The 23,187-nt window shown below is 45.3% G+C and overlaps 1 protein-coding gene and 2 long non-coding RNA genes across 3 annotated transcripts; 2 read left to right on the plus strand and 1 right to left on the minus strand.

The window, feature by feature from the left end:
- Positions 1 to 1,253: 1,253 nt before the first annotated feature.
- On the plus strand, positions 1,254 to 13,691 carry LOC132459572 (large neutral amino acids transporter small subunit 1-like). Its single transcript, XM_060054215.1, has 11 exons — positions 1,254 to 1,531; positions 2,855 to 3,385; positions 3,647 to 3,772; positions 7,788 to 7,893; positions 7,998 to 8,042; positions 8,524 to 8,647; positions 9,312 to 9,415; positions 9,763 to 9,859; positions 10,681 to 10,830; positions 11,710 to 11,884; positions 12,088 to 13,691. The coding sequence occupies exons 1-11, from the start codon at positions 1,456 to 1,458 to the stop codon at positions 12,153 to 12,155; spliced, it is 1,602 nt and encodes a 533-aa protein (XP_059910198.1). The 5' UTR covers positions 1,254 to 1,455; the 3' UTR covers positions 12,156 to 13,691.
- A 1,755-nt stretch (positions 13,692 to 15,446) lies between these two features.
- Positions 15,447 to 20,885, plus strand: LOC132459578 (uncharacterized). Its single transcript, XR_009526266.1, has 3 exons — positions 15,447 to 16,723; positions 17,866 to 17,929; positions 19,391 to 20,885. It is a non-coding gene; the product is annotated as an uncharacterized LOC132459578 (long non-coding RNA).
- A 104-nt stretch (positions 20,886 to 20,989) lies between these two features.
- LOC132459584 (uncharacterized) lies at positions 20,990 to 22,417 on the minus strand. The gene is made up of 4 exons (XR_009526267.1): positions 22,267 to 22,417; positions 22,082 to 22,193; positions 21,594 to 21,714; positions 20,990 to 21,408 (listed from the first exon to the last, which is right to left on the minus strand). It is a non-coding gene; the product is annotated as an uncharacterized LOC132459584 (long non-coding RNA).
- Positions 22,418 to 23,187: the final 770 nt, after the last annotated feature.

A 23,187-nucleotide genomic window follows, 5' to 3' on the forward strand; every position in this document is an offset into this window, starting at 1 on the left:
AGATACAACTTTTTAGTTAATAGGGTTTAAAGGAGTTGCAAGGGAAGGTTAAATTATAGGCCAACTAGTTGTTACAAGTATGTTCACAAATTCAAGGTACTGAGTTCGAGTCCACCTGGTTTATTCAAGTATGATTATATTATAAAAATTGACTGATCTTGTTCGTGTATATAAACGTTTGCTATTGGTTGCTAATTAATTTACATTATTATAAGTATTATTATTATTACGATTATTGTTATTATTATTATTTGAATACTTTGAACATCAACCTGCCTGCTCACATGATCAATGTTATAATATAATATAATATATTAATATAATATATAATAATATATATATAATAATAATAATAGTATAATAAGCTAAGCGGTTATTAATTATCATCATATTATGATGATTATTATGATGATGATGATTATTATTATATTAATACATTGAACATTGTCTGCATGCATGGCCTATGTTATATGTATCAATATGATAATAATCATAATAATAATAATAATAATAATAACAATAATAATAATAATAATAATAGGTTGTCTCGCAACTTTGTTGCTTGACAGCCAATAATAAGCTAAGCGTCATCATTATTATGATTATGTTGATAAATTGAACACTGGCCATTCCCCCTCTTCCCTCCTCCGCCATGATGGGGAGCCAGCTATCCTTTAGCACCCATAAGAGGGGTTCCCCAAATAAGAAGGGCACCCCCCCCTATAAGAGGGGCACCCCCCAATCCGAACCCTTCCCATTGACCTATTTACTCCCTCTAACTGACCTATCACAGTATTTAGTTGTAGAGTGGGCATATGCTCAGACACACACACACACACACACACACACACACACACACACACACACACACACACACACACACACACACACACACACACACACACACACACGCACTCTACCAATGGTCCGCCTCCATCCATCTGCTCTAGAGAGAGAGAGAGAGAGAGAGAGAGAGAGAGAGAGAGAGAGAGAGAGAGAGACACATGCACACACACACACACACACACACACACACACACACACACACACACACACACACACACACACACACACACACACACACACACACACACACACACACACACACACACAGCATGTGGAGGTAGAGTGAAAAAAGAGAAGCTGTAATAAAACAGTGAGAGAAGAGAGGGAGGGGAGAGGGAAATAACCTGCATGAGAGAGAGAGAGAGAGAGAGAGAGAGAGAGAGAGAGGGGGGGGGGGGGGAGAGAGGGAGAGAGAGGGGGAGAGAGGCAGAGAGAGGGAGAGGTTGAGGTTGCTAGGTTGGGTTCTTACGAGACGTGGGTCAGAGCGTGTGTGTGCCTCGCCGCAGCAGCAGCAGAGGAAATTGGCGGTTGAAGAGAGGAAGGTATAAAAGCACGAGAGAGAGAGAGAGAGAGAGGGGAGAGGGAAACAGACGAGGAACAGGACAAAGGATGGCTGAGCCGGAGCTTAAATCACGCGGCAGCCGCGACAGCGTTACCAAGGCGGTGAGCCAGGAGAAGATGGGGGGTAGGTACACACACACACACACACACACACACACACACACACACACACACACACACACACACACACACACACACACACACACACACACATGCATGCATCATGGCTTCCACATGGCGCATGGATGCCTTTTCTGCCACGCGCTCTCGGTGCGATGTGATGCAACCCTGGTGGAAGCACGTTGGTACCGGCCATGCAAAGCACCGGAATACGATGGGCCGATGTCTGGAGCCGCTAGTAAATACAAACCACTCTACAACCGACTAGACGCGCGCGCGCTCGCACACACACACACACACACACACACACACACACACACACACACACACACACACACACACACACACACACACACACACACACACACACACACACACACACACGCATGCAAGCATTCTGTTTGTATTTGCTTTATCACCTGCTCCATTTGCGGAATATCTCGTAAAACTAGATACACCAGTAATTACAGTGACAGAGTTATTCATTTGTAATTGCATCCCGACAAATGAGCCGGGTGTAGGCTATAACATGAGTTCTACCTCGAAAACATAAATGCTATTACACAGTCATACTGAACTGAGCTGGAGCCAAAACGTGTTGATGTAGCATCATGTTCTTGCATGATGAACACTTGCTGTGTCTGCTCACGTCATTAAGGCAAATCGCGTGGATTACACAATGTTGCAATATTTCATCATCTCCCTCCAAGTCCTCCAAAGGCTCTTCAACCGATTGTAACTGATCGAGTATCATAACGACCCATATGATATTATAATATGTTATTATGTTTAAGTATTGAACACAATAAAATTGAATATAGGACCGATCATGTTCAACTATTATAGAAATACAATCGACAGCATGAACATTCTACATGTTCATTAAGCGGAGCAGCTAAAGGTCCAGCAGGTGGCAGAGGCCAGAATCCTCAACAAACTGGCCTCAATAATGACTAACCCCACTCACCCACTCCACGCCCTGAAGGTGGTCAAGAACAGCACCTTCAGTCGGAGACTAATTGCGCCAATGTGTAAAAACGGAGCGGTACAGGAAGTCCTGTAAACCAGCGGCCATACGGTTTGATAATGCATGAAAAAAAACGCTTTTTAGTATTTATTATTGTATTTATTGTTTAAGTATTTAAGTATTTTAGCTATATGAGGGAATGTGTGTTTGTCATGTCTGTCCATACGCTGTCGTGACACTGTCATTTCCTGTAAAGGATTATTAAAGGATCTATCTATCTATGTAAAAAAATGCAAACCGATATCCAAACGTTGAGCCCTTCCTGTGGTGACTGACCCCCCCCATCTCCCCTCCCCTCAGCGGAGGAGCCCCCCGGGGAGACGGGCCCCCCGTCCCCGTCGGACCCCATGGTCCCGAGCCCCGCCGCCGCCAACGGCGCCGCGGCCAGCGCCCCCACGGCGGCGGCGGCGGCGCCGGGGAAGATCGAGCTGAGGCGCAGCATCACCCTCGGCAACGGCATCGGCATGATCATCGGCACCATCATCGGCTCGGGCATCTTCATCACGCCCACGGGCGTGGTGAAGGAGGTGGGCTCGTCGGGCCTGTCGCTCATCGTCTGGTCCGTCTGCGGCGTCATCTCCACCATCGGCGCGCTGTGCTACGCCGAGCTGGGCACCACCATCACCAAGTCGGGCGGCGACTACACCTACATCCTGGAGGTGTACGGCGAGCTGGCCGCCTTCCTCAAGCTGTGGGTGGAGATGCTGATCATCCGGCCGTCGTCGCAGTACGTGGTGTCGCTGGTGTTCGCCACCTACCTGCTGAAGCCGCTCTACCCCAGCTGCCCCGTGCCCGACTCGGCCGCCAAGCTCCTGGCCTGCGTGTGCCTCAGTGAGTAGGGGGGGGGGGGGGGGTCTGCGTTGTGGGGTCGGCGGGCGTCTGGTCTCAACCCCCGGCCTCGTCTTTCGGAGTCGCAGGATGAATTATCGCATGCTAAGATGAATCGGGGAGACGTCTGCGTTTTGTCTGCGATCGAGGCCTTCGCGAAGGCCTCGATCGCAGACAAAACGCAAACGTCTCCCCGATTCATCTTAGCATTCGATAATTCATTCGTGACCTCCGGCGTGCGCTTTGTGCTGCCGCCCTCTGCAGCCACTCTGACGTTCGTCAACTGTCTCAGCGTGAAGGCGGCCACCAAGGTCCAGGACCTGTTCACCGTCTCCAAGCTGCTCGCCCTCGGCATCATCATCATCTTCGGCTTCATCAAGATTGGCACAGGTGGGTCGCACAGGTGGTGAACAACAGGAAATGAGCGGGGAAAGTGTTGATCCTCTAAAGACATGTTCGGCGCGTTGGGAGAAACTTGCTGAGCGCTATTTTATAAGGAAGTGACTCGTTCACTTTAGTGAGTTATCAGTGGTTCTTTGTTTCTTCTGAATCTCCCTCCATTCATATCGGGTCACCAAAGGAAAGCTTCAAAGTTCGAGACGTATTCATAAACGGAGGATGGAAATGTGTGCAATTGGTGGTAGAGCCAGAATGAAAGGATACGTTGTTGACCAATCAGGAATCACAAATGGTGGGGTTAAATCACTGAGTTCAAGTGTACAGAATGCACACGATTGGAAGTTTTTCCACAATATGAACACAGAGCTTGTCGAGTCATACGGACCAAAGGTTCAGCACGACATCGCTCACATTGAGGGCTTTTGGAGGCGCCCAGAATCAGCATGCGTTGAAGTCATTTAATCTAAGAAGATGTTTTTTCTTTGGGTATTTCGTTCATTCGCACTGCATCCAGAATCGGTTCGGTCTTTGATGATCACGTACTGATTCATGATCATTGGGTTGGTTTGGCTCAGTAGCAGAGTGGCAACACTGGACTCCATTGTAGTATGCATGTGTGTGTGTGTGTGTGTGTATTTGTGCGTGTGTGTGTGTGTCCGTGCATGTGTGTGTGTGTGTGTGTGTGTGTGTGTGCGTGTGTGTGTGCGTATGTGTGTGTCTGCTTCTTGTGAAACATCAAAGTTGAGTGAAAACTACACCTTCTTGTGAAGGAAGTAGTTTTAGTAATTGGAAAAATGACTAAACAAGGCACCATTGTTCAAACATTAGTCTAAACAAACTGATATGGAATAGCGAATGAAAACAGCCTTTGTTGAAATAAAACATATACTACTTATTACTACCGGTAATTACTTATTTACCCGGACAATTAAAACACGTTTACATTTTTACTTAGACAATTAAAACATCTTTTAACTGTCAAAATAACATCAGCTCCAGTATTCCCTGTAAATGTGTAATACAACTCCATGTTTGGGCGTCATGTCTTTACCGCTGCTGTTCAGGCCACACCCCCCGCTAATTGTTCTCTACACGGCGTTGCTATGGGAACTAGGTAAAGCTCTGACGACTGTTGTCTGGCTGGGTTTCCTTTCAGAGAGCGCTCAAGACACAGAGACAGAATAATAGAATAGGAGAATAATCCTGAGGAGGGAAAGTTATTCTCAACCTCAAAGGAACAAGACAATTTCTTTTGTAAAATCAGTGTCGTAAATAAATGCATGGCAAAATTATAGGAGTCAAAGTTTGATTGTGTTTTGTCAGGAAAAGTGTTAATTTCTCTTGGTTAATGACAGAGCTGTATGTATGCACCATTCTGAGTGTGTATAGCCTGATTATATTCTTATTTAGGGTATGGGTGCAGAGAATGGACGTCTTTATATGAACAAAACGTCAGAGCATTGAAGCACCCCACCTTTTACCTGCCGCCATTTTGTCCATGTGTGATGGAAGGCAGTTTATGGTAAAGAGAACTGCAAGCTCCACGGTCCTTAGATAAGGAGCTCACTGCTTCTCCTAAATGTCACTGTGATATGGGTTTGAATCCAATCCTGGAACCACCACGACAGAGCTACCTGGAGTATTAAACACCATCATGAGACGATAGGATATAACAATGTAATTATCTTATTCTTTCTTGTTGTTATGTGTGTCACAGCCAAAGTAAAGGACCTTTAATAAGAATTAAAAAAAACGTTCATTCTTAATGCGGTTGTTGTTATATAAGTGTCAAATATTATAATGAATTAATATGATTAAAATACTAGTACAGTAGAGAAGAAGGTTTGCAGAGCCAGCCGCTACAGATGAGTCACACAGTGCCTTTAACTAGACTAGTACTAGTAATGTCGAAGTAATGCTGGTTTGGATCAGGTGACAGTTTGATCTATATGCACCCCCCACTTCCTGCTACGGTCTGAAACTATGACAGAAAAGGGATTTTCTGGTTCAACAAGCAGATTGAGGTCACAGACAGTAAATGCCAGCCTGTTTTTGGCTCTTTCAAAAGACTGTTCTCAACAGACCGATGCATGAGTTAAGGCCGCATTGACTGTGAGGTTTGGTTCAGAAATTGTGGCAAAACCTTCGGCATTTATCAATAGTAATTCCCCGAAAGTCAGGCCTGCTCCTACTTGTTGATTTCCTCCCCTCTAATTCATGTGGTTTATTGGATGTTGATGGCTTACTGACTTATTATGGATATTTGACAGTAGGGTTATGTAATTATTCGTAGCAATGGTTTCTAACTACTTTACACAGACATTTATATTATGGAAAGACTAGATCCAAAATTAACTTTTTACATTTGATCTATTTACCTGCCAGTCTACCAACATATACCAAACAAGCAATTGGTTTAGTAACTAACCCTGAAATGATCTTCTGCCACCAAACAGTCAGATAAACCGGCTATTGGCTGGCAGCAGGGTCAATTTCCGGGTTTAACTCGAATAGGGCTGAATAATGAATGCGGAAGCAGAAGCACACGCAACAGTTTCACAAGTTGGCATCACAGTAATTTATTCTCACCCCAAAATGCAGTCATGGGCCACAGAACACAGGAGACCGCTAGTGAGTCTCATGTGGACCGTCCTCCTTCCCAGCCTTCCCCTGGAACCCATATCATTCATAATAATCATTCATTGAATTAATATAGTAATATTAATATTTTAAAGGCACCCAGTGCAACTTTCGAGGCTTAAAAATAAACATTCAATTTCTAGTCTTTTTTACACGTAGTAAGTTTCAATAACTCCATACCATTACATACCGACATTCAAGCAGCAAAGATGAGACGTCGTTGTGTGGTGAGAACTGATAGAAAATCGATAACAACAACAATGCCGCCATTTTCTTTATTTTTTGTAACCTACAATAAATAAAGCAGGCTTCCAGTCAATGGAAAAATGGCTTCTCCCCACCGGCGATTGTTGTTGTTTACGTTGTTTTTCTATCAGTTCTCACCACACAACGACGTCTCATCTTTGCTCCTTGAGTGTCGATATGTAATGGTATGGAGTTATTGAAACTTACGTGTAAAAAAGACTAGAAATTGAATGTTTATTTTTCATTGAATGTTTACATAAAGTTGCACTGGGTGCCTTTAATATTTTATTTTCTGGAAACTTAAAGCGCTTACAGTGAAGGGGGGAGGGGGGGGGGGGACCTCATTCACCACCACCTGGGTGGTGAATGAGGTCTCAGCTTTCCTACTTGTGTTTCTCATATACCTTTACTTTCTCTTATATTGCACTGTTGGAGGAGCCCAAGACTAAAGAATTTCATGCTCTGTAATTGTTGTGCATATGACAATAAAACCCTCTTGAATCTTGAATCAGTGTGTAGCCCCCACTGCACGGCAGCCAATCTGCACCAGAACGCTCACCACACACCAGCTTGAGCTGGAGAGTGAGGGAATTAATGAATAAGCCAATTATACAGGAGGACGATTAGGGGGCCAGATTGAATGAGCCTGGTTGGGCCAGGACACCGGGGAAACCCCAAACTCTTTGCGTTAAGTGTCTTGGGATCTTTTTCGACCTCAGTGAGTCAGGACCTCGGTTTTACGTCTCCTCCGAAGGACGGAGCCTTCCACAGCACAGTGTCCCCGTCACTGCACCGGGGCATCGGGGTAGATGTTTTGTCCCCCAACACCTTGGTCCAAACAGCGTCCGTTGTGTGTCCTGTCCTGTATTGTAGGGCTGCTCGATTATGGAAAAAAATCATAAACACGATTACGTTTGGTCAATATTGAAATCAAGATTATTCTAACGATTATTTTTGAGTTCGAAAATATGATGTATTTATTCAGCATGTCTCTCCCAAAGAACACTTATAACCGAGAACTTTGAAATTTCGTCTTAAAGAATTTCACAAAACGGTCAAAAAGTAAATGTTCAAACCTAAAATGATGTACACGTGTCTTGTGTGTCCTCGGCGACTCCAGGGGACGTTCCCTACCTGACTCCGGAGTTCGCCTTCGAGGGCAGCAAGATGGGCGTGGACAACATCGTGCTGGCCCTCTACAGCGGTCTGTTCGCGTTCGGCGGCTGGTACGTTTTGTATCCGGTTTGGACCGCCTGTTTGCTTGAATGGATTCCTACCGCCCGGCGTTCATGTGACGGCTCTAATCGTATGATGTGTGCTGTTCCCGTAGGAATTACCTGAACTACGTGACCGAGGAGATGATCAACCCAGAGAGGTGACTGATATAGGCTGGAGGCTGCGTGGATGTTGTCTACGTTGCTCTTTACATGTTGGCTTGCGGCCGAACATGTAGGCCTACTGCGTAACATGTTGACAGCTAATTGACAACATTCAAACAAATGACCCAAAACGAATTCACACGTCTGTTAAAAAACCCGAACCCTATCAATATATAGATAGATGGATAGATCCTTGAACAATCCTTTACAGGAAATTACAGTGCCACAGCAGCTTCAAGACAGTCATAACACCACACATTTTCTCAGAAAGCATCCATACTTAATAAAAATACAATAAATAAATCCAGAAAAGGTGCAAAGATATTTTTGCTTGTTGTAAAACCTTATAGCAGCTGGTATAGCGGACTTCCTGTATCTCTCAGTTTTGCACATCGGTGCAATCGGTCTCTGACCGAAAGGTGCTGCTCTTGATACCCTTCGACAATAACCTTTGACCTCTGGTGCGCCCCCCTTCAGGAACCTCCCCCTGTCCATCATCATCTCCATGCCCATCGTGACGGTGGTGTACGTGCTGACCAACATGGCGTACTTCACCACCATCTCGCCCAGTGAGATGGTGCAGTCCGAGGCCGTGGCTGTGGTGAGCCCGACCCGCCATCTGGACCTAAGATCCACATTGACAGTCATAGCTGTTATATATACACCGTTACTATGGATACTATTGATCTATACATCTGTAGATAGCCAGCTAATAGTTCTTGAGATATTCTTGAAACATGGAAAAGAAAAAATGCAGATGATACGCAAAATATGTAATAAGTGTAAAGAGTAAAAAGAAAAGATGTAAACATGATTTGGTGTAATTAATAATGGTCTAATTCTAATTCTAGCTCCTATGTTTAGACTCAGATCTCAAGGAGTCTGCTAGTCGAATGATAAGAAGTGTTTTTGTGTGTGCTGCAGTGTGTTGTGCATTGTTTTGGAGTCATGTCATGGGTCAGTAGTGAGCAGTGATGCCAGTAATGCATTACTTAATACTTTAATACTTAGTGAAAAAAGTAGTCAGATTAGAGTAAAGCTTTACTAAACTTTACTCTAATCGGACTACTTTTTTCAGTAACGAGTAATCTAACGCGTTACTATTTCAAAACCAGTAATCAGATTAAAGTTACTTATCCAAGTCACTGTGCGTGACTATTTTTGTTATTTTCCTTAGTAAAAATATGTTGTTGCTTTGTTCTTGCCTCTCGGTGAGTGACGAGCATCAGACGTGTGAGGTGGTAATGTCCCCTTGGTGTGTGCAGACCTTTGGGGAGCACCACCTGGGGGTGATGGCCTGGCTCATCCCCGTGTTCGTGGGCCTCTCCTGCTTCGGCGCCGTCAACGGGTCCCTGTTCACGTCCGCACGGTGTGTGTTGTACACACACACACACACTGACAAACACACACACAATACCTACACGTACAGACACACCTACCCACAAACACAAAAAGACACACACACACACACCGACACAGACACACACAAACACACGCACAACACACACACACACACACACACACACACACACACACACACACACACACACACACACACACACACACACACACACACATCAACAACCAAACAACAACATCACACATCCTCCTGCTCATATATCGATAAGAGACATCTTCTCTTCCCCAGCACAATGTCATCTGATACACTAAACTCATTTCCTGGTTGCTGTTTCTTCTATCCCTGCTCTCTGATAGGCTGTTCTATGCCGGAGCTCGGGCGGGACAGCTTCCTGCCGCTCTGGGATTGGTCCACACTGAAAAGTTCACCCCTGTTCCTTCCCTCGTCTTCACTGTGAGAAAACCTCAGAGAGATCCACTTTATTGTTACTAATATTGACAATTCCTCATCACTATGTTAAGACTATTACGTTTCAGGTCTCTGTATACGGGTAGTATGACACCAACAAACATCAGGAATGGCATAGCGATAAGAAATATATAATAAACAGATGACAAATAAGGGAGACGCTTGCCATCTGTTAGAGAGGCATTTCTATTTTTTAGGTAGAGAATATGTTATAGTAGTTGTTTGCTGTTCAAAGAAACATACAGAGAATCAAACCCCAACCTTCTCTCCCTCCCTCTCTCTCTCCCTCTCCTCCTCCTCCCTCCCACCCTATCCTTTTCCCTCTCTCCCACCCTCCCTCCCTCTTCTCTTCCCTCTCTCCCTCCCTCTCCCCTCCCTCGAACTCCCTCTCCTTCTCCCTCTTTCTCTCTCCCTCTCTCCCTCTCACTCCCTCCCTCTCTCCCTCTCCTTCTCCCTCTCTCCCCCTCCCTCCCTCTCCTTCTCCCTCTCCTTCTCCCTCTCTCCCCCTTTCTCTCTCTCCCTCTCTCCCTCCTCTCTCTCTCCCTCACTCCCTCCCTCCCTCCCTCTCCCTCTCACTCACTCCCTCCCGCTTCCTCTCCCCCTCTTCTCCCTCCCTCCCTCTCCTTCTCCCTCTTCCTCGCTCCCTCTCATCCCTCCCTCCAACCCTCCCTCCCTCCCTCTCCTCTCTCCCACCCTCCCTCCCTCCCCTTCTCCCTCTCTCCCTCTCCTCTCTCCCTCCAACCCTCCCTTCCTCCTTCCCTCTCCCTCTCTCCCTCTCCTCCCTCCCTCCCTCCCTCCCTCCACAGTGTTTGCTGTCCATGATGTACGCCATCTCCCAGGACATCTTCACCGTCATCAACCTCTTCAGCTTCTTCACCTGGCTGTGCGTTGGCATGGCGATCGGCGGGCTGATCTGGCTACGCTTCACCAAGCCGGAGCTCAGACGACCCATCAAGGTGTGTTGGCCCAGAAGTCCCCCTGCAGCTGGGGAATGGACCGTTCCATGAAATAACACAACGCGTGGGGGGAGATCTAGGTTGGCATCGCTGTAGGGGTTTAGTTAGTGTTTACTTTATGTTGACTACGTTGACAGAGGTTTGTGTGATGGTAGGGATTTGAGAGGATTCTTGGTTTAATAGTTTTAGATCAAAATAAAGTGTCAGACAGTCTTTGAACGTCTGCGCTGAACTATGTACTCTGGCTTCTTTCAAGGCCTCAAACAAAAGGAATTAGACAAAATCGACACAAACAATGTTCTGCATATCCGTTTGAACCTCAGGGTTTTGAAAGCTCCATCTGCGTGGTTGAAAGCAGGATTTCAAGTGGTACTCTGGTGGTTCTGCTGATTCTAACTCCAAACACATCCAAGGATTCGTGTTCAGGGATGAAAGGCTTTTATCATCCTCTGGGGTTTCCATGGTTGCAATCCCCTCTTCTCTGAGTATATTGATAAAAGCACTCAAAGTGATTATCTATGAGAAGGAGAGTGACCATTGATAAAAAAGAAACCAGATTTTAGTTGATCAAAGCGCCTGAATATGAAGAGATCTGTTGTGTAAAACAATGCGTTGCCTCATAACTTTCTTTTCTCCTTCTCCCGCCCTCCCTCCTCCTCCTCCTCCTCCCCCCCCTCCTCCTCCTCCTCCCCCCTCCCCCTCCTCCCCCCTCCTCCTCCTTCTCCTCCTCCTTCACCCCCCTTCCTCCACCTCCTCCCACCTCCACCTCCTCCCCCCCCCTCCTCCCCCTCCCTCCCCCTCCCTCCTCCCCCTCCCTCCTCCCCCCTCCTCCTCCTCCCCCCTCCTCCTCCTCCTCCCACTCCTCCTTCTCCTCCTCAGTTGTTTATAGGCATCCCCATCTTGTTCGTCCTGAGCTGTGTCTTCATGATCGTGGTGTCCTTCTGGGCCGCGCCGTACGAGTGTCTGATTGGCTGCTGCATCATCATGACGGGCATCCCCGCCTACCTACTGGGCTACAAGTGGAAGAAACCGCTGTCCATCAAGAGGGTGCTGGGTGAGATGACCGATCCTCTGTCCCCGACCGCGTTGCTGTGTTCATCCACCTTCTTTTGTTATTTATTTTGCATTTTTATGCTTTATTATAAAGTGAGAGAGTTAAGAAGGTACGGGAGATAGAGAACAGTAAGATCGACAATCGTCTGTGTGTCTCGATGTACATAACTAAAGCTACGAGCTGGTCTTCTTGTGTTTCCTCAGACATCTTCACCACCTTCTGTCAGAAGATCTTCATGTCGGTTCCCGAGGAGAGGGAAGCTTCCGACTGAAGGCGACGTGTTTCCTGGGACGGCTTCTGTGTGTTCCTTCCTTTGTGTGTCACCGTTGTCTTGACGTTCCAGAGTTTACATCGACCCCTCCCGGCCACTGCTATCGCTGTTTTCTAAAGAGCGAACCATCCAACACGTTGCTCCTCCTCTAAGCCCTACATCGGTGTCAGAACCTGAATCCTGCTGGACATTTGGATGTGAACAGCTTAACAGATTTCAAATCGGATTAAAAACCAATGCTCAGCAGGGTTGTCCTCGATGCAAACTGCATAGAGAGTGTTTAAGCTTTTAAAAAAAGCTTCACACAAAGTTTTGTGTTGGCAGCGGCTAGGCTAACACAGTAGCACAAGAGAACAAGAGAAAGCACATATTTGTAATTATTAATTATTAATCATCAACATCTGACCCTGTTTACAAGAGCCCATTCAGTGAGGGGATATACCCATTTCATGACGTTCATTCGTATTATTACTCTTTAAATGAAAAGCTAAACACAATTATAAATGAGAATCGAGGTCCCGTGTGAAACGGAGCACTAATGAAAAGCCCCTTTGCTCAACGGGACCTGCCGTTTTAATGTGTTGCCTTATGACTGCAGAGTCTGGTGATTGTACATTGCTGGACCACTCCTATCATTTACTGTACCCGTGAATCACTGGACCAGTTAGAAATTGTTGCTTCCATGTTTGATGTCATTGACGTAAACGGAAGCAGAGGTTTTTGTAGTTGTAGTTGATAACTTTCAACACACTGACTCATTGTGTATGTATGAATGCCATTTGAGTAGTGTGAGTGTTTAACAGTGGCTGTTGTTACAACTTTTCTTATTCTATTTTTTTAATATTTGTAAGCCCCAAATTGGCCAATTCTGCCTCGTTTTATTCCTTATGATAATATCAAGTACAAAGTATGAATGTTACAAAAAAACGTTTTGTAGGCTTTCATAGAAATATGGTTAAACAGCTACACCAACATATAAAACACATCCACCCCAATACTCGTGCTAAGCGCTTTAAAATGTAGAAAAGGTTTTGAATAACGGTCAGAGTTACGGCTCAACTGTTCCAGACATCTTCGTCGGTTGAAGGCTGTGACGGAAATATCTGGAATAGTGTTGTAATGGTTTTATTCAAATTTCAGGTGAAAGCAAGATTGCTGTTGAGTAGACTGAGCCGATCTGAGTAGTCACACAATACACAAGAGCACAAAGTCTGGAGACTGTAGGTACAAAGGGATGCACTGCAATGCAAGGCGCTGAGTGTAACGTTGAGATCAGTTATTTATTGCCAGTGTTTCAGTAGATATTAGAGATGAACATTCCGGTGTAATATGAAAAGATTTTTTTATTCTTTTATTTTGGTTTTTTTGTGGCTTGTTTGGGCCAAATATGTCACAAGCGACATCGTCCAAATGTGAATAATGGATTAATTTATTGTTGTATCGGTTATATCCTGCTTATTGAAATGTTATTATTCCAACAAAGATGCACTGTTGTATGTCACTGGCCGTTCCATTAAAATATTTTTGTTCAAAGATTTTGCAGACTATGATTGAATCTATGACATCCCAAGATATCATGGTCTTCATATATGTAGTCATGCTTTCCACCAACATGACTTGCAAATGGCAATGCTTTTAAACCTGCATCCTTTAGCATATTTGTTAGGGACGCGCCCCCTTAACATCAACTCTGTCCTCTTAACCAATACGACAGTTCTGCCAAATCCCTCCCTTCATCTGATCTGCAATAGTCGATCAACAATTCACTTTTAAATCGCTGACAGGCCCTGTTATGTGCCTATAAAGAAATATATAGGTAAAGTAGCATGAACGCAGCCTGATGTATGAAGGCACACCTCTAGACTGTGGTTATATTAGGGTCAGTATGTCATTTTCTAGTAGCCTGCCCCAGGCCCGTATTAACATAATGTGCTAGCGCGGGGCACTATACCTCAACTTTTTTTATTGAAAGCTTGTTTCATGTGTGGCCGCCCAAGTGCCCTTATTGATAATCCGGCCCTTGCCTGCCCCTAAAACTATGTTTGCGCGACTCCTCCAGAGCTGAAACCAGAGACAGGCTGACGCCCTTGGCTTAACATGGCAGTGCTTTGTTTTTGGCCAGGGTTGGTGAGACGTTGAACAACGACGCTGTTGTTGCCTGTGTTGTAGTTCATATCCGCCTGGGAGGAAATGAGAGAAGAGATGGGGGCTGATAGATAGTAAACACCCCAGCGATGCGCAATCTTTTTTTTCATGGGATAAATCGGGGAATCTCATAAATATTCATGAGGAGCTATCATCTGATTGGCCGAAGAAGGTGCTATGTTATTGGCTGGTGCGTATTGGCTGATGTGTTTGACTCAACGAGCAGATATCGACCACACAATCAAAGATGTTCCAAACAGGTGGTACAGACTAATCACACTAATCACACTAATTCTGTTCAGGATGATTAAAAACCATTTCGTCTATTGATGGGCTCTATCATTATTGTTAAGATATTAACTTTTAAGACATTAACTGTTTAAGATGTATGCAGTCCATGTCCATGTAATGTCAGACCTACTAGTATAACCAGAGTGTCATTTTCCATGAGAGCATTTTACGCATCAGCCTCTCTAGCATTTTATGCTGTCTTTTAGTTCCTTATAGCCTTTTTACAGCTTTTGCCAGAATTATTCATGAACAAACTTTTGCCAGAATTTTTCATAGGAAACTGATTGGAAGAACTCCCTTGAGAAAATGGTGCATGCATACATGCATAAAACTGCACAAGCAGCGAGGCAACAGGGCTTCCCCTACCTGCTGTTTGTTCGCTCTCCCCTCTTGCCCATTGATATCCTGTTCCATTTAACATCAACAGAGAGGAGAGTTATTCAGAGAATGTGCAGTACTGGCAGGCCAGAATGCGTCAGGCATATGAGATTGCCTCAAAGACAGCTGTCAAAGAAGCTCCACGAGGGAAACGGTCGTACAACGAGAAATCGATGGAAGTGACCTGCAGCCAGGGGGAAGAGTTCTCGTCCGAAACCTGTCTCAAAGGGGAGGCCCGGGCAATGGCAGTCCTGTCTTGGAAGTTATGCCAGAAAGCGGTGGAGAGACAAGGGTGCTCCAACCTGCTGCTCCCATGTGACGGTTTGCCGTTTGATTAACCGTGTGTGTGTGTGTGCCTGCGTGTGTGTGTGCATGTGTGTGAGTGTGTGTGCGTGTGTGTGCGTGCATGCCATGCATGTGTGTGAGAGTGCGTGTGTGTATATGTGTGTGTGTGCCTGTGTGCGAGTAGGTGTGGTTGTGTGTGTGTGTGTGTGTGTGTGTGTGTGTTTGCCGTTTGAGGAACAAGACAGGCAGAACAGGGCCGACGACAGCAGGCGGACGCCAGCCCAAAGAGGTCCTGTGAGGAAAGTCAACAGAAGAATAACACAACAAGCTGAAGATACAGGCAGGGAAAGTGAACATGAGTGCGAGTATGTCTACAGGTTTTCTCACGAGAGACGTCAGTCTGGAGAGAACAGTGCGCTGAATCCAGCTGCTCCGCCCTTGGTTCCTGATCTTGAAGTGGGAGCAGAACCACTGGAACAAGAGGCGAGTGAAGCTGAACTACAAGAGACAGTGGACCTGGACCTATACCGGAAGAAGAAGATGCTCCATCCCCCGAAAGAGATGACCAACCAGACCCGGCGCAAGCATCTGGTGGACATCTTGATCCGCAACCTGTGAATACCTACCCACATGAGGAACTAGCTAACCCACCTATGACCTATGAGGAAGTAGGTAAATTGGAGGTGGAAGCAGGCATGAACAATCTGCAGATGAACTAGGTTCCATCTGCAGATTGGTTCCATCATATCACACTTTGTGGTGCCCCGGGACAGGGAAGAACATTGAGGTACAAGGCTGAATGAAGATACACACATAAGCACATAAAGAAAAAAGATCTAGAGTGCTTTAGTAAAATATGGATATCGTTCTGATGGATATCTGAACCTAGAGTTAAAAGAGGTAGAGGCCTACAGGGGATCCAAGTCATGGAATTACCAGGGACAGGTAAACTAAAGTAAGGGAATAGTTGTGTGGGGCTGACAGGTATACATTGGGCCTTTGTTACCAGTGAATGCTCAACCTGATGGTGATCAGGTGACTTACTTTCACCTCAAAGGGGATTATGTGTTACGTCAATTGTGGTATTGCAGCAATGCTTCAATTACTTAAAGAATGTACTTTGAGGAAGTGGGAGAAAAGTGCCAGGTGAACCCGTGGATAGTGATGTATATTAACGTGCAGTAATGTCATGGACATTTTAATTTGATGGGGACAGTGTGGCACCCTGGGTACAGGATAGTTGGCTAAAGAGGGAAATGGGTGCGAGTATGTGGTGTTCTGTGCTGAGCTCAACCAGTTTCGTGTTAGGTTTGTTCGTAAACGCACCAGCCACTCCACTAGGGGGCAGCAGCAGCGCTATGTTTTGTACCGCCAGAGCTCTGAGAGGCAGAACCATCGCGAGACTTCTGAGTGAAAGACGTGAATTGCAAGCTGTTGCCGGAAACGGAATGTATTCTGTTTTTTTATAGGTAAGCTGGTGTAGTTGTGTGCACAATGATGCTATAAGTTAATATAATGTAGTATTACATCTAATAACACGGAAAAGCTAACTCAGATATGCCGTTTGTTTAATGCAGACGTGATGTGTATGCGGGCTACTTAATGAAACGGAAAGTATTCTGTCTTTTACAGAAAACCTTCTGAAATAAATCTGTTGTCGTGAGACCAAGAAATCGACCTCATCATTGAGTCCGTTAAACCTGATATAAATTGACGATATGCCCATTTCTTTCAATTTGAATGGTCTTTGTTGTAATGTATTCTTCAGCTTCTCGTCAGGCCTAAAGCCCCTGAAAGACACAAGGCGGTTGGAAATCCCCCTCCTCTTACACCACCCATAGATTCCAGGCAGGATAGGTTCTAGGCTGACAGATTCTGCTATTCTACCTGCGCTAAAAAGCCTTCTGCTATTTTGAAAAGCATCATGACCAGAGCCCTGATAAAACCGGAGTTGCATTTCAAGAGCCCAGAAGTCGGATGCAACATGAGCTGGTTTATCATTCTCATACATCAATAAATTCAAAATAAAACCACAAAACGTATAAAGGTAAGCTGACCAGCTTACAGGGAATGACACGTTGTCGCTTGTTATGGTAAAAATAGAATAATATAAAAGTCGTAAAAGTAGGATACTTCCGGATCCATTTCGGAGAAAAAAAGGATTATTAATAAATCTTAGTATGCAGTTATCATAGACTGCAAAATTTAGGAAATACGTTGTTTATAGCTGACTGTGTGACAAACGCTTTGACTGTTGTCAAGGTTAATATCAATCTGCCAAAATGAATAACATAAAGAAATTAAAGGTTTTTACAGCATTGTAGTTACCATTAGTTGGATATAGTTATTATCCATTGCAATTAGTAAAATGAAGCCTGCCATGTTGTGCTCAGATCATTTTCCGCTGGTGTTCGTTCAGTTTCCTCAACCTGGTCACCCGCTTGAACTTTGAGGCTATGGAGGAAGGTGCTGGAGGAGACATCCCTCTCAAAAACTGTACACATTTATGTCCACTTTATGATTCAATGTGTCGTAAGTGGGGTTTCATAACTATCCTGTGCAAATGAAAGAATATGTCTTGTGTGTGTTTCCTTCTTCATGTGGAAAGCAGCAGATCCCAGACACCATTTCAATCAAGGTTGAAGAGGATATTGGTGGATGCACGCCCTCTGTAGGTTAGTAATAAACATTGCATCTATGCAAGCAAGCAAGCATACGACCTGGATCAACTGAGAAGGTACTTGATTCCACCTGGGCTAAAAGCCTATTCCTCCTTTAAGGGCGCATCAGGAACAGAGCCCTGCTAAAACACAAGGACTACTTCTCTACTAGAGACAGAAGTCAGGAATGCTGAGATCAGCTCTGATTCCCAATATAACTACAGTATTGATAAAACAGCCGATCGGAAACAACAGATGACCTGGGTTGTGTCTTTATGACCTCCCCACATCCTTAAAAGGCGGAGATGTAGCGGTGCCTTCTCAGCTGGAGTGTTTGACCCTTGACCCCCCCAAGGGGAACAAGAAAAAGGTATAAACAACAAATAGAAGTTAGAAAGAAGGTCAAAATATAATTCTTCCAATACACAAGTGTGTACAAAGTAGAGTTGTAATCGGGCCTTAAATGTTAGGCCCGACAGGATTCTGTTGAATCCGTTCGAACCCGAATTAACTCAATTTTTTCAAAGCCCGAAACCCTGTACAGCCCATCATATTCGAATATGCACGCGCACAGCATTTTCAAGGATTCTTAACAAATTAAATTTAAATAAAATCTAAACTAAGACAGGTATTTGGCAATAAAAACATACAACGAAAAGCTACATAAAATTGAGATTAGACCTAAGACAAACGAAAAAGGGACGCCTCTCCTCAACCACCAATATGAATTTAAATAGGCCAATGCGCCAATAAACATTAGGTCTTTCTTAACAAATTAAATTAAAATTCTAAATTAAAATGGGTATTTGGCATCAATAACGAAGTAACGAATAATAATAACGAAATTAAGACAAAGGCACTGCGGGATTTGCTTCGCCCCTTTTCTCCACTATCCGGCCTCAACGCGACGGTGAACAGCAGCTCAAATTCAATAAAAGAATAATGCCAACTTTAGCCTATATAGGATACTCTGTCTACCTTTGCAGGCATGGGTTTTGATGCTGTAATAAACAATGTGATAGTAGGTTGTTAGGCACTCGTGGCAGGTGTTGAACAGCTTCGATTAGCACGCCTTATCAGCGATGAATCCCTTGTTGTTTTGCTGTCGTACTGTAACTGAACGCCACATTTTCTGCATTTCACATAACCTTTTCCACGCCTCAGACTTTGCTTTCTTTGATGGTGCAACCAAAATGTAATCGCCAGAGGCCAGCCTTTGAATCACCTCCTCAGCATCCATTTCCATCTTTCTCGTGCTAATCGAAATGCATCACCCGACTGCTCATTTACCGAGCAAGCCCGGCCCGAGCCTGTGTAACATGACAGAAATTAAGACCGAACCCGCCCCGACCTGTCGGGTCCCGTCGGGTTCGGGCAAAGATCTTCGGCTCTAGCGCAAAGTACATACAGTAACCCTTTGGGCAAATAATTAATCAATGCCTTTACTTCTCTGTCTTTGTTTTTTCCTCTCTGCAGAAGACTGCAATGGCATTAGCGCTGCACACAGCGCAGCGCCACCTCAGAGAGTCTGCATGTGGACGCCCCTGGCTCCTCCCACATGTCCGGTCACAATGGGGAGCTGCGTATCCTGAGTGTCTACGGAAAAGGGGAGGGCCCACTGGCGCTGGACGGCCATGACACCCTCTTCACTGTGTGCAAACTGGAGGCCTTGAGCTCGCTTTCTGCGGACCACAGCGTGGCCAAGAGCCTGGAGCGTGGCCACGAGCCTGGAGCGTGGCCACGAGCGGCTCGTCCACCTTGAGGAGCTGAGTGGGCATCGGGGGGGCCGCAAGGGCCGGCCTTATGTCTTGTTTGGTCAAGGTTTTCCCGACGATACCAAGACAACCATCCACATGCGTACCCACACAGGCGAGAAGCCGTACTGGTGCGACCAATGCATGAAGCGCTTTCAAAACAAAGCCAACCGGAAGACCCACATGAGGACTCACTCCGGGGAGAAGCCCTACGGGTGCGAGAAATGCATGAAGGGCTTCAGCCAGAACTGCAGCCTGAAGGTCCACATGAGGACTCACTCTGGGGAGAAGCCCCGTGTGTGTCTGCAATGCAACGGCAGCTTCGGTGACCCGAGCAGTTTGCGTGTGCACATGCTCAAGCACACGGGCAACGGGGTGCTTGGACACTGGGCAACGAGACACTTTGATTGACAACTCTGCCCAGGGTGTTCCCCTTGGGCAGAGTGACGTCCTACGTAGTGGTCTTCACGGACGCCTCGTTGACGGGTTGGGGAGGGACGTGCCTCTCACACTCAGTCGGAGGCGAGTGGCACATTCCACAGCACACATTCCTGCCGTCCTATTTTTTTAACCCAAGAATTATATTCGGGGCTGATTAAACACAGGGTCTGTGATTAGGATGTCTGCGTTCAGGGCCTAATCGACCAGGTAAACACGCGTCCTGCCGTCCTCCTCCGAGCTCAATACATTCATGATCCAAAATCTGACCGCAGCTGACCTCAGATCTGGTGAACTGGGCTTTTATTTCCTTCACTTCATACGTTTCGACCAATCCTGTTGCTGGAGGCAGAGTTATTTGCAGACAAACTAGACCAGAACCATGAACATTTTAAAATGTAAAAACAGACATTTCTGTATAATTAAGGTGTATGACAGCTCCCTCTGCTGGACAGTCTCACACCAAACTACATTTTCCGTTTGAACCAACGTAGCTATAGTACATTGATGTGAGACGGGTTGGTGGATTGAACGTGTTGTACTAGCAGAGAATGGCCTGCGGGGCAGTATGTACATTGTTAAATACATGAATAGGCCTGAATTTAGTAGTAATATGGAGGTTTCATATTTTTACAAAATGGATCATGTGAACATTGCAGAATAGCAATCATGTATATTAAATGTATTGCAGGAGTTTAGCTTGACATTAACCAAGTTAAAGGACAATTAAATGAACCGCAACAAACATGTAGAAGTCAATGTGGGATTTTAATATATAAACAAAAACACTTGACAGAAGTTTCATACAATTTGTAAAGGAAAGCAGAGGAAAACATTTTCCCAAATTCAAAATGTCACCACCATTCCAAAAGCAAGTGAAGAGGTGTGTGTAAAAGCAGTCCTCCCTGACCAGCTCTGTCCCTAACTCTAAACCCTGACTCTCAACCCTAACGCTAAACCCTCTGGAGGGCAGGAAGACGCGCCTTCAGTTTAAAGGTTTGAACCACAGAGAAGGAAGAAAAGAGGAAGCAGTAGAGAGTAGTGAAGTAGTGAGGTTAGTGACAGACGTGAGGGAAAGGCGTGTGGAAGCACACGGTTACATGTGGGGTCAAGAAGATCACTCCCACTGGAGGTCATTGATCCATCAGCCTCAGACTGCTGAGCTCAGCAAGTCTTGTGGAGGACGAGGCTCAGATGAACTGAGGAGACGGGACCAGCAGGATGTCAGGATCAGGGCGGGTTTAGCTCAGGTGTGTCTACCCCCGACCAAACAGGATCAGGTGAGGTTCAGCTCAGGTGTGTCTGCCCGGACCAAACAAGGACAATGATTAGGTTCAATATTCAAAAGATGCAACATTATCTGAACCAAAGATAAGTCATTAAGGAGCAGGCAGGCTTTAGGGCGCCTTGCTCAAGGACGCATCACTGTATTCTGAGGACTTGAACCCGGCACCATTGGTTTGAGAGTTGAACCCCCAACCCCCTACCTAGTCCACTATGTCCAGATAATGCACATTTATGAGGAATCCTTGATGGTAGAGTCATGGTGGTCCTCAGGATTTGCCTTCCAGATGTATGGCTTCTCCATCAGTCCTCCAGATTCCTGGTCTGTACAAACATAATTTGTCTCTAATGTAAGGTAACAAACACAGTAGTAGTTGGGCTCTAATGTAAGGCAACAAACACAGTAGTAGTTTGTCTCTAATATCAGGTAAGAAACACAGTAGTAGTTGGGCTCTAATGTAAGGTAACAAACATAGGAGGAGTTTGCTTTAATATCAGGTAACAAACACAGTAGTAGTTTGTCACTAATGTAAGGTTACAAACACAGGAGTAGTTGGGCTCTAATGGCGAGTAACAAAGTAGCAGCTGTAGTTTGTCTGGTAAACAACCACAATAGTATGCCGTAACTTGTACTGGACAAACTAATCCTGCGTTACAACAAGTCCACTCTGTTTATTTTAGGCAAACTTACGAGGATCCTGGTTGGTGGAGTGATGTCGTCCTCCAGAGTCTTGGCTCCTCCATCAGCTCTCCTCAGCCAGAGTCCTGGTCTGGAACAAACAGTGCGAGTCTGGCCCTAAAGTCTGGTAACAAACATCTAGTTTGTCTTATTTTTAAGCCCTTTATTTCCAGTTTGTTTGGTTAATACAAACTTACAATCCTTGTTGGTAGAGTGATGGTCATCCTCCAGATTCACGGCTCCCCTACCAGCTCGCCTCCGCTCCAGAAACACGTTCTAGTAAGAAAACACAGCGGTAGTTGGTTAACGCATGTCAAAGTAACAGCTGTATTTTGCCCTTTAAGTCAACCATGTAAGTAAATACAAACTTACGAGGAATCCTCCAGCGTCTCAGCTCCTCCTTCAGCCATGGATTCCTGGTCTGGTTTCAAACACAGTTGGTCTCAGCAGTAAATCACCTGGGGACGCAACACACCCCACCTCCTGCATCTGAGGTTCACTTGTAAAATGGAAGACAAATTTAAACACTTAAATTAGACAACGTCTGCAGATTGTCGCGTTCAGTAATTCATCCACTACGGTCGTAGCAGCACTAGTACCATTAATAGCTCATATGACTCTTGCATAACCCCCGTATGAATTAACTCACAGCTTGGCACAGATTTAAAGTCATAAGATGATCAAAACCAGACCTAAACTACCGTGGATTTTAGTGTTTCAGATGAGCTTGGTGATGGTTACCCTCTGGTCCGGTGCTGCAGGCAACTGGTGTCCAGCCTCAGTCTCCGGTCCATCCTGGCACCACAAGCCTCCGGTCCCCAGCCTCTCAGCCTCGCCTTTCAGCTGCAGCAGCAGGTTTATATCAGCATTTGCCCAACAATAAACTTATTTCACTCATCCGTTACCTTTTTAAACTTGTACAGTTCTAGAGTATCTTCTACTGTAACATGTGGGAATGACGACCATTATTTTAGCTTTGATATTATCCAGTTGGTAACTCTGCACCAAAGTCGTTGTTTAACGTCATTCCATTGGGTAGGGTTTAACTTCTGTGGCAATTAATGACAGCAGATATTTAGAACGTACAAAATCTGAAGTAACAAAAAACACTAAGCAGT

Source organism: Gadus macrocephalus, chromosome 1 (genome assembly GCF_031168955.1).
Source record: "Gadus macrocephalus chromosome 1, ASM3116895v1".
Lineage (NCBI taxonomy): Eukaryota > Metazoa > Chordata > Actinopteri > Gadiformes > Gadidae > Gadus > Gadus macrocephalus.

Bases quoted from the DNA above. Each gene is read 5' to 3' on its own strand.
- LOC132459572 (XM_060054215.1), top strand. From the start codon at position 1,456: ATGGCTGAGCCGGAGCTTAAATCACGCGGCAGCCGCGACAGCGTTACC. The intron at 3,386-3,646 runs GTGAGTAGGGGG...CGCCCTCTGCAG, and splicing joins CCTGGCCTGCGTGTGCCTCA to CCACTCTGACGTTCGTCAAC. The intron at 8,648-9,311 runs GTGAGCCCGACC...TGGTGTGTGCAG, and splicing joins AGTCCGAGGCCGTGGCTGTG to ACCTTTGGGGAGCACCACCT.